At 40.3% G+C, this 12110-nt stretch overlaps 1 protein-coding gene across 1 annotated transcript in view; it reads right to left on the reverse strand.

Annotated features, from left to right (window-relative positions):
• galnt9 (polypeptide N-acetylgalactosaminyltransferase 9) overlaps positions 1–12110 on the reverse strand; it is a 93268-nt gene that overhangs the window by 28151 nt on the left and 53007 nt on the right. Inside the window, exon 6 of the mRNA XM_084358852.1 lies at positions 8520–8637. Within this exon, the coding sequence (XP_084214978.1) occupies positions 8520–8637 (118 nt within the window). The remainder of the gene's footprint in view (positions 1–8519; positions 8638–12110) is intronic.

A 12110-nucleotide genomic window follows, 5' to 3' on the forward strand; every position in this document is an offset into this window, starting at 1 on the left:
TTCCTCCCATGTTGTAGCTCTAGGGTGTTGTCAGTGAATGAATCTGTCGTGTACCCAGGATGGAACGAGCAGAATGGAGCTGGGTTGTAATTAGGGCTAGCTAAGGCAAATCGAAGGCAAAAGTAAGACAGAAACCATTTCAAGACGAAGACTGCTAGGATTAAGTCCGCTCCCAAAACCAAGCTTAAACTAGTCTTTAAACAGTAACCATTTAATGTTTTCTTTATTCTGATATGAAGGAAAACATAAATTAGACCAGACTCAAGTATACCACAGCCATGTTACAGATAAAGTTCCCACAGGAAATGTATCTGCAGAAGTCCGTAAAGGACGCTGTACTGCACTGTATGTAACTGCCAGATGTTTGGTATATGGTGCCTTGTTCACAGGCTCCTACATAACTCCTCATTATGGCATTTATCCAGTAACTCCCCACATTTGTCTCTTCCATTTAATGAAGTGTAATTTCAGAATTCCTCAGACGCCTCGGATGTGTTCTCATCTTTGAGATGACTCAGTTCGCTGGAAGGGACTCACATATGGTCAGCGCCCACTGTCATTTGCTGCTTGACGGACATGAACACGCTGGTGATTTTGAAGCTGCCAGAATGGCTGGTGTCCACAGATGGCTGGGGCTTACTGCCGCCTCGTAACGACGTTCCTGCCCTTCTCAAGGTGACCGCTTTTCACTGTGGAGGGCTGCAGCCTGCAGGAGTCCAAGGCAAGCACTACAGTGGTTTGGTGAGCTGTTCTGATTGGGTGCATGTCAGAAATGTTCATGGTATGATCTGTATGATCTGAATGTTCCTGTATGTGGAATAAATGAGACAACCCACCGCAGAACACACACACACACACACACACACACAAAGACACTTCCATTACCCAGCACAAGAGAATTGTGCGATATGCTATGAATGGGCATAGAGAGCACACACAGGACCCAGGCTTATCAACTCGCTCCATGCTTATCATAGCATCCCCTGATAACTCAGCCTGTAGATAACATTAACATTTACTGTGCTGGTCCTGGGGAAGGATCAGTGTTAGGCATGGTATTACCATCATGTCACTGCCATTGTTGCAAAAAGTATCCAAAAGTCATACTCAAGTAAAAGTAAGAATGATGATCAGGTGTTGTGCTTTGGTTATGTTGCCCACGGTACTATGTTTCATTCCAAGTCGTCACAGTACAGTAGTTATTATTTACGTGGTAAGAACAACATATGCATTGCTACATAGACCCTGCAGCACCCACAAACCCTGTAGCCCCATTGTGTTGTTACGTTTTTGAGGAAGAGCCTATCAGCAACACGTTCTCACTCCCAACTTGTCAATTTTGGCAGCTTGGTGAGTAGCTTGGTAGCTAACTAGCTGCAGTCAATTTAGCAATAATACATATGCAATGTTTGGTTAGACTTTCTAAAGTTAAGCTTGCTGACAAATAGTTCACGATATTATGACTTTTGGATCGTTAATAACATTGTGAATACGTCATCGTTTGGCTAGTTTAGGCACCAGAACTACTTGGTTAGGTTTAGGCACTAGAAATACTTAGCTTTGTAGGGTCATACTTTAGGTTGAAATTACTACATATAATCACGTAACATTCATAACATGAATTATTATTAGTGAGGTAAGCGTATCATGTTATGTACATGACGTAAGTTACATCATTCCCATATGTTAAGTTACGTACATAATGATTTCAATAGAAATTCATCTTGACTCTTTGTCATATTCTGGATGCGAACCCCAAACTTAGAGGTGTAGGGTTACTGATCAGGCTGCTGTATTTGAGATGTTGAGAGTATAAATGGGCTGGCATACGGCACTGCTTTGGAGCCTACACACAAAGCTGCGATTGGTAAAACAAAAGAGCTATGAATCCATCTTAAGTTAACCACAGTCACTGTCCACCTCCTCATCGCCTGGAAGCGTGACTCACACATTAGAACAAAGCACAACAGTCCAAAAATGACAGATTGAACTTTCAAAATTGTGCTCTGCTTCACTCGAACAATCCACTTTACAGTCTCATGTCTCACCATCATGTTAAACTGTATGTCAATGACTGTATCACAGCATCATGAGTTAGACAGTAACAGTAAAATGTGGAAACAAACTGTGTAGTTAGACAGACGTGCATACATTAAAGAGTTGGTACAATACATTGTATTGTCACCACACTTTTAACAAAGCAGCACATCTAGAGTGTGCAGACTCGATTTGAATCCATTTGTATCTACAAATCCAGATGGCTTGTCAGGTTAATCAACTGTGTTAGTGAGTCCAGGTTTCATATCTGTATCAGAGGGGCAGATGTTCTCAGAATGAACTAAAAGCAACATCTGACTGCATCTACCGTCTACTCTGTTTTTTAAAAAAAATGTATTTGTGTATTTATTTTCTGTGAAGTAAAGTTACCATCTGGAATAAATAGATGGACTGTGATAGGAGAGTAGTGGGTGGTATAGGATGCAGAGTAATGTAAGACAGAAATTCAGCTCTGGACTTATCCACTGGGAATGGTCCGAGGGGGGTGCGGTGGGTTTGCTGGCTTGGTTGTAATTGTCCAGAGACCACAGTCCCAGAACAAGTGTAGCGGGCTCTAATGTGCGCCCCGAATGACAGGCACACAGTGAAGGCTGGTCAAGAGACAGGCAGGACCAGACGGCCGGTGAAAACTTTATGGGTGTTTTGACAGTCCTCCAGCCCACTGATTCGGCCCAATGGGATTTGTCCTGGTATGCCAGATGGCCAGAACACCACTGCTGTAAGACGGGATCTTGGGTTTATTGTTTGGTTTACTGGTAATTGATGCATCCTAGTCAACAGATAATCCAACTTTTTGGGCGAAGGTTTTTCAGTGACACAAGAATCTCAAATATTTAACCATGAATAAATGTTTTTTGTTACCAAATGACATTTTGTATCATTATTCTGATTTGGAGATTATTATTATTATTATTATTATTATTATTGTTTTTCCATTTTCAATTGATTTGGTTTAAACTGAATGAAGCTGGATAGAAGTTGAATACAAGCAGAAATTACCACAACAGATGAATACAAGATGTTAATCTGGGGGATGTTAGCAGGAAGTATGATATTGCCATGGACTCTGGTTTGTTAGTTGTGGGCCACTTGAGCGCGGTTCATTTAGCTTATATTTGTTTACATTTTAGCCCTGTGATGAACCGGCGACTTATCCTGGGTATACCCCGGCGTCGCCCAATGTCAGCTGGGATCGACTCCAGCCCCCCCGTGACCCTGAAAAGGATAAGTGGTTTCTGATAATGGATGGATGGATGGACGTTTATATTTTGGCACACTGGCATCATTAAAAGTATGCTAAATTAGCTATTAGCGAGATATGTTTACAATGTATTGACAGATGTACAGATAGCTATCACTGGACAGCCTTGAAATGAAAGGAAATGTAAAAATCTAAGTCTAAGACAGGTTCTGGAGAACCATAACTGGCTCCATGAGCTGCCGCTGCTGCATCCCCAACTGCTGACCCTGTTGGCTGCATGATGTTTTCAGAACGCTGCCATGCACCTATCCCTCTCCCTTTTTAAAACAAATTCCTATATGTGAATTATGTAAAGTGGTAACATTTCCGTTAAATATTTAACACATGAAAACTGATGAAAAATCTAATTTAAACCCGAAATAATACATACACTGAACTGTTGTGCTGTAAACTGTCATCTGTAATAACTCTGCTTGGGATGCAGAGGGGACCAAGTGAAGTGTAATTATGTCCCACTCCTGTCTAGCTGCTGGTCCTGCTAGACTTTAATTAGCTCCATTCTCCTCACTACAGAGAGATTATGACCAGATGCCTCGAGGCCCAGCCCAGGTGGCTATGGAGACGAGACTTCAAAGAGAAAAAAAATAAAATAATTTTTCGGTTCATTACCTCTTGAAAGGAGTTCCTGGCGAGTTTAATAAATGTCACTGAGACAAGGCGGCCACCCCATGAGATCACACTTGAGTTTCTTGGGTTTGGATGTGACTGATTGATTTGAGTGAGACAGATTTCTTAAAGCAGCTTAGATGACTTCCTGATGGCAAAGTGAGTGCAGGGGGGTAAACAAGCCTAGACTCAGATTTGCCTTTTTTGTCAGTAAAAGAGGTTACCATCATGTTGGGTAGGGAGTAAGGCATGACTCAACACTGGGCGTTTATCTATTTCTAGATCTACTGTTTAGGCTGAACTGCATTTGGCTATTACTGCACAATACAAACTAGGGTCGGGCAAATTAGTTGCCCTGTACGCAATCACTTTGATAACACATGTAAAATGGAAGAAAATGGACTTGAAGTGTTAAAAAGTGTTGTTATGTAACCTGTGTAGGGAGCTGGATTGATTAAAATAGAGGCGTTTGAAACAGACGACTGAAAAAACTTGGCTGAGACAGCTCCCGTGTAGACAAGCATTTGGTGTTGATAATTTTTTTTATATATACTGATTTAAATACTCATAATCATAATCTTGTCCAATTCATTTCATATTCCTGCTTTTTGCAATTTTACCTGCTTAAAAAAAATCTACAGATGCAGGAAATAAACACAAATATCATATTGAGTAAGGTAAAACACTTAAGTTACCAGCCTTGTGTAGCCTCCAAAACTAATAGTTTGAAGCATACATTTCTTTTCTAAGCTCAGTTAGCCATGCAGCTAGCACAGATAGTATAGTATAGTATAGTATTGTATAGTATAGATAGTGTAAATACTCTGGGGGACTACTGGGGGATTGTTGTTTACACTGCTAGGACAGGAGCTTTGGACAGCTGGGTGGAAAAGCGTTTTCAGGTTTGGGGGAAGTCTAACGTTAACTCTGTTATTTCTTCAAATTCTGTTGTTAATTTTAATCAACATTTTTTACATACGGCACCTTTAAACATTTGATACATTTAGAAGCCAAGTACAGAGTGACATGACATAACACTTAGCCTGTCTCTGAATGTTGTAACAGTGATTTAGTTCCTGTGAGTAATGTTTGTATTAATTTAGTTTTGAGTATCAATATTTGACTCAAATGTGATATGTTTGCCTGTTTTCATAATGATCTAAATGATGTTTCAGAGGCTAGGGAAATTGTTTACCTTATCATGGAAAATTAGAGAACATTAAATACAGGATGAACACAGCCCCATGGCAATTTCTATACAAAATTGTATGCTTTGTAAAAAACAGTAAATAATTAATTAATAAACTCAAACAAATTGAATTCCCAGTTGATTGTCTTACCTGTACCTTAATCTATATCGGCTGTTAACTTCCCAAAAATCTTCAGAGTAAATAAAAACACGTATAAAGGTTTCATTTCACATCAGCTTTAAGTGGAACCAGAAGGAGCAGCAGCTGCAGGGATGACCCTGGATAGATGTGATGTAGTATTATATTTGCTGACAGAGTTACCACAGTATAATTCTTTTGCCCACAGGAACTTTAGAAATGAAAGGCAATGTCCTGGTCTCCTGAGATGCTATATCAGCAAAGACTCAGCAATGCAGGAGGGCTGGGAGACACATTACAAGATAAACTCATATTGACACTTCTGGCAGAATTCACCATTGAGGTCCCCGACCATTTTTCTCTGTTTGCAAACGAAGCCTTTCGGCAAACAGGATGTTCTGGTTCAGACATGCCATTCACAATTATTTAGAAGGTGAAGATATCATATTTTTTATGATACTAGTAGATGTTGCAAAAGGAAAAAATGTGTTTTGAGGTTAAGCAGCGTTGAGCAGAAACAGTAAGAATACAGTTGTTTCAAGTTGTTTTGGCAGCGATCATGTAGCTTCCAATCTGTCAAGCTGAGAATTAATGTATTAGTTTTTTTATTTTATTTTCATCATCAAAAATATTGCAGAGCTTAAATTGAAATGTTAAGACTATTTACATAAAACTATCAAACCAAATGCAGAAAGAACAAATCATACAGAACATAAACAAATGGCAAAATGTTTCCCATAATCATAAGCAATAAACTTAAAATGTCCCTTCAGGAGCTGACCAATCAGAGCACACTGGACCTTCTGGGAGGGGGGCCTTAAAGAGACAGGCACTAAAACAAAGTGTTCGGATAGAGGTGCTGCAGTTGACAGTATGAGAATAATAGACCGCTTTTTGAACATTAGAGCATGTAAACATTTACTAGAAGACATCCAAAATAAAAAATATGAACCTGAAAATGAGCATCATATGGGACCTTTAGACTATCGCTTCAAAACTAAATAAATTAAAGTAACATATCAAAAAGAAACTGAACTACTGTTTGCTTGAACATAAAGAAAAACAAAGAAACAAAAACAAAATGAACCAAAAGTTAGCTAATTATGTGAAGAAACTAGATTAGAAAAATAGATCTGATGAAAATGCCTGAGACAAATCCATAGTTTATTAGTGGTCTAGCTGTAGATGATGTATGTACCACAGCATGCGGTGAGCGTCTTTTAAGTATCCATTTTCTTTGTCTCTGCAGTCTGACTCTCTCTCTGTTCATTTCTTTTCATTTACTGATCCTACCCTGTAAATTATTGCACACCCGAACAAACAGAAAACTTCAGTTAGATCTATGATTTATTTTCCCTTCCCTTGGTTTTATTCTATTCTCTTCCTCTAGGAAACAACACCACATGCAGTGCTACGTGCCATGTAATCAGCACTGCACGTCCCGGTCTCCTTTCTGCTTACAAAGAGGCGAGTTCTTTGGATCCTGGCAGCCTTTTTACCCAGAGCAAGCTACAGAAGCTGAAACTCACAGTAAATTATAAATACGCCATAACCTTTCAGTGTGAACCCTGCCTTTCATCAGCCCCCTGTAGTCTGATGGTCCTGGGCAGGCTCGGCTATTGTGAGCTGCCCTGGCTAATTGTTAAACATGTTCTTGTCAATCAAGCCTATCCCAAATGGCAACTCCTCAACCGGCACTACAATGAGCTGCCTGAGCCGCTGTTGCCTTAGAGGAGTAATTGCCGTCCACTCGCCAGAAGCCCATCTCCATTCCATTAGCGGCTGTACGATATGAATGGTTGAAGCTGGTTGTTGACTGCAGACCTATTCAAGCTTGCACATGTGCTGAATGGCCCTTTTTCTGTGGCATGTGTTTCATTTCCACACAGACAGGCCAAACAAGGGGAGAGGTAATTGCATTTGTGATGGCATTGTGTTCGACAGAGGGGCATATTCTCTTCACTTCATAAATCAAAGAGCTACAGTAAATATTCATAGTGAGAAAAGACAAGAGTCAATGAGGAGTGTGTGTGAGAGCCAAGAGAAGTTACACTGTATCACACAGTTCAACAGAGTTGTCCTAACTTTATTTGGCTGCTGTAGCTGAATTGATCTCCCCCCACGAACCTCATCTAACTCAGTTGCATGGTTTGTTAGGTACACATAAGCAGCTCAACTGAATGAGAAAACACTGCGTAACCCTGGGGGAGGCCGCTGGCAGTTGGCACGTAATGCGTGTTGCTGAGATATCACTCTATGATAATGGAAAAACAACTATAAGATGAAGACACAAGACGCTAGATGATTGCGCCATTAATGTCAATGGCGGAAAAACATGCTATTGATGTGGGGGAAAAGCCGCTCTGTGTGAAATAATGAGACGCTCCGAAATGATCAGCAACAAATGTAAACGTCCGTGGCGTCAATGAAGCACTGCAGCAATCTGTGGACTGAGATCCATTTTCCAGTCTCTGTTTGAGTGCTTTTTCAAAGGCGGCCGCGACACTTCAGAGGTGTCGTTGAAGCCATCTCGAGATTTGGAAATGGATGTGAAGTTGACGTTTAATGAAGGAGGGGGATCTTTCAAGCATATCTCATTCCAATAAGCTGAAGGAGTGCGTTTAGATTCAGAGTGGTTCCACTCGGCTGGAGAGAAACATTTTCTGAATTTAAACGCCAACCAATTCTTCAGCAAGCCCTTCGCTCACATGAAGCGTTAAATTCAACTCAAAGCAGCAGCAAAAGAGATTTACATTTTCCGTATACAGGCTTTGGAGCCTTTGGTTTGGCTGAAGATTTGCATTAAGGGGATTTTTTTCTCTTCCACTCCCATCTAAGAAACTTTGCGAACTTTAATCATGGCTTCTGTTGACGCCCCTGGGTTTTGTATCTTAAGCTGTATCCCTCCAGCTGGGAAACGTAAGAAAACTTCATCATAAGCTGTTCCAAAGTCTGAATATAGATTTCACGAATCATTCCAACCAGAACTGCACATCTAAATATCACCCCCTCCAATAGTGGATTTGTAATTATGACTTTTTGTGTGGCCTGGGCACAGAAAACCCTCCAGCTTTGAAGGAATGCCTCATTAGAAACCAACTTTTCTCGCAGCATTCCTCCGAGCAATTTCAACTGCTGCTTAACACAGAGACTTTTAATTCAGTTTTGAAAAAGGAGAAAGTCTACATTTCAAGTTATTAAGGAAAGTCTTCTTCCAATTTGAGTGCATTTCAACAGCAGTGTGGGTAATAATGTGTGGTCCTTACCCGCATGCCGAGCTCGATGTTTTCTCCTCCGTAGACCTCCATGCCGGGGTCCAGCAGACCAATCTCACCAAAGTATTCCCGATCAACCACAAAGGAGCAGCCAATCATAGCTGGAGTTCTGGATGAGCAGAGAGAGACAGCATCTTTTTTATCATTATCCTGCTTCTAAACTTTGATACACCCACAGAGAATGCTTAAATATTCAATACCATCAAAGCAAGAGGGATCTCAGGATTTAGATGGCTTTCACATCAGGCTTGGAAAAATACATTAAGCATTAGTTGCAGTGCTTTCATAGTTAAGTTACAGAACAGTCCTAAGTATTAACCAGTTTAATCAATTGAATGTAAATGTGTAATTTACTGGAGATAAAATGTGATTTTGAGTTTGGCGAAATTATGATTAATGCATGCCTGCAACATAGAGAGGCTCTTGTCCAATTCCACTGCACAGTATTACCTTTTCTACTTGACAGTGTTCTCAGTATTCTGTTGTGCCTTCCTTTGACCACAGGGACCAGAGTGAAGAGTCTGACAGTTTGAATTGTTTGTTTGAATTAATCATCAGCCCCGTTCAGCCTGGTTTAGTGTAAAGAAGAAGCCACTGTGGTTCAGGCAGATATCTCTCTCATGCAGTCACAATTGGATGGGCTACTGAATTTCTGTGTGTCAAATCAATCAATCTCTTGTTATCGTTTGAGAATGCTGCTTTAAAATCACCCTTTGGCCATTTGGGGAAGCAAAAGAAGCTGTAAACACATCCTTTATTATCTTATAAAGTTGTTCTGTTTCAGAAGTTTCTTTATTTAACATCCAGCAGAGACAAAGCAACATTCGTATCAATTTGAAGACATGATTATATTCACCGTAAAATCAAAACAATGTACTGAAAGATGCTAAAATGCTCTGTGTCCCCAATGGGTATTGCAGCAACTGGGGGATTATTTGCTAACTGTAGCTACCATTAGCTAGTTAGCTTAGTTAGCAGTGCAGTTAGCAGCACAGCTAGCGGTCCAGACTGGGAGCTTGGAGCACTGGGTGAGTGTAGAACAAGAGCTATGGACCACGGGGAGGAGGAGGAGGTTTTAAGGCCTAGCCCAGGGAGGACCCAGTGGGCAATGCTAGCAGGTGGCTCCATAACGTAATGTCAGAACTGTTAATTTTAGATTCTTACATGTATAAGAAAAATGCAGCTTTAATATTTAAATTAAATTAAATGTTCTAAAAAGGATAGAAAACAAAGAAAAAAGCACTGTCCAGAGTGGCATTTTAACTGTAACCTCAGATTTCATTATACTGAATACTAATGTGTTCATAGAAAAAAAAAAACTTTAAAGAAAGTTCAAAACTAGCGCACCTTTAAATCTCCCCAAGTTCAGCTGGTAGAGCAAAAGATGGAGAGTGTTTTTTTTTCTACAAAAGGAAGTGGATACTTTCCACCTTCACTAAAAGGAATGGTCCCACTTTAGCTGCTGTCCCCTCAGGGCTGCTTTTCACTACTATTATCTGTCAGTTCTTAAGTGCTCTGGGACAAAGCCCCACAAAAACCATTACATTCATACAGAGTACGGGGCTGTGTTATTTTTCTTCCCCTCTAAAATGACCAATGAGTGGCTTTATTCTTCTTCCTGGAATGGCTCCCAGGATAAGTTCACCATATATTATCACACACACACTCACAGAAGAGTCCAATGTGTGTCTGCCCACTTACGTTTGAGAGACATGACAGTAGGAAGTACAGGAAAGAGGGAGCTGCATTGTGATTCACTGACTCCGTATTAGGAGAGTGCACTGAGCCAAAAAAGAAAAAGTGCTTTTAGGTTTAGACCCTGTCAAAACACACTGTCACACTCCTACCACTGAGTGTTTTTTAGAAAATCCTTGATCAGTACATTAATAAATCTTGGATGCAAGGGTGGGTGTTAACCCATCTGAACCATTATATCTACAAGAAAAGCTTTCCTACCATATTTGCTGACATCAACCTTTATGGCTTGGCATTCACATTATATTATATGCGTAGTGTCAAATTGCTGTAACTTGCTCAAAATAAGAGAAATAAAAAAACAGTGCGAAAACATGGTTGTTTTTTGTTAAAAAATATATTTTGTTTCATGGTAATTGAAAGTTACAGCTGGACTCCTTATACAACATGTCTTCCGACCTAAATGACTGAACACGTATTAACTAATGAGAGAATCATTAGCACAAAACCAACTTGGTTAGGTTTAGGGGAAAAAAGTATTTGTTAAGTTTAGGCACAAAACCTTCTTGGTTTGGTTTAGGCACAAAAACCACTTGGTTACTTAGTTTACTTATGAAAGTTTAAATAACTCACTGCTGGGTTAAGGTTTCGAGTGGGACATGAACTGCAGTGTTCTGGGTGAAAGTCCTGTGCTTGTTTGTTCCAACCACCAACCCCATCCTCCTCCTTCCTCCTTGGCTCCTATCATAATTACTCCAGCCACTAGAGGTCACTGCCTAACAATTACTGCCAATATTCGGTCATACTTGGCTGCTTGCACAGATGACCTATACATCAGATTTTCTGGTGAGGACAGCCTGGCCTTATGGCAACAATTTGTGCTCTATGACCCTCATTATTTATGTGACATCCAACAAATTACAATTACAATGACAAACACTTTGTAGAAAATGAATTCTCAAATGAATGCTTAGCATCTTTGCGATCATTATCCATAATTCTTAAAGTCTTTGTTCCACACTATTTAAAATGGCCCATACTGACTGAATTATATGCTCTTACTGCCTGATGTAGCCTCACATAGTCTTTGTTTAAATTATAAGGATGTGACAGAGAGGCTTTGAAGTGCCGTTATTTGCACTCACTGTGCAGCAGATAAAAAGACAGACACAGCGCACACACCCCCGTTCACCTCGTCCTTTCTCCTCTCTTGACAAGTGACCTACCTTGCCTGTCTGCACAGTGCAGCTCTCTTTGAGTGTTCTCTTTAGAGTAAGCTCCCTGGAAATGTAAACACTGTTTCCGTGCTTAAGTTCAGACTCAGCACCTTACATCAGATGCACACGATGAGGAAGCAAAAATCCCTGGCTGACCAACTTGTGTTATGCTCGCAATGCTTTTCCACACCAGGTACAGTAAAAACGTTATAAAAGAAACATTGTCACATGGATAACAGTCAGATAGTTGGTGGGTTATGTATTGGTAATGTTTAGTGGGAAAAGTAAAGAGAACAAACGATAGCTGAGTCTGGTGTCTCTCTCATTTGTCTGGTGTGCGAGGTGATCAAACATGCAATATTTAGCCATGAAAAAGTAATTCCCCTATTCGAGCCAATTAACTGAAGCCAATTAAATGAATAATTAGAGCCAGCTGTTCCTCCACAAATGCAGACAATCGAGAGTCTGAATGTTAGACTCAAGAATCAAACAGCGACACTTTCACCCTGAATTGCCATTTTGCTACAGAGTTAAACAACCAAAGAGAAAGAGATTTCTCCATTGAAGTTCAACACACAGCACAAGTGTGACCCTGCCATCAGATGTGTGTGAAATACATTACAGTCCCCAGTGGCTTTTTTGTAATATTTTGTAAGTGTGAATGACACAC

Source organism: Pagrus pagrus, assembly GCF_965226575.1.
Source record: "Pagrus pagrus genome assembly, chromosome: 8".
In the NCBI taxonomy this organism is placed as follows: domain Eukaryota; kingdom Metazoa; phylum Chordata; class Actinopteri; order Spariformes; family Sparidae; genus Pagrus; species Pagrus pagrus.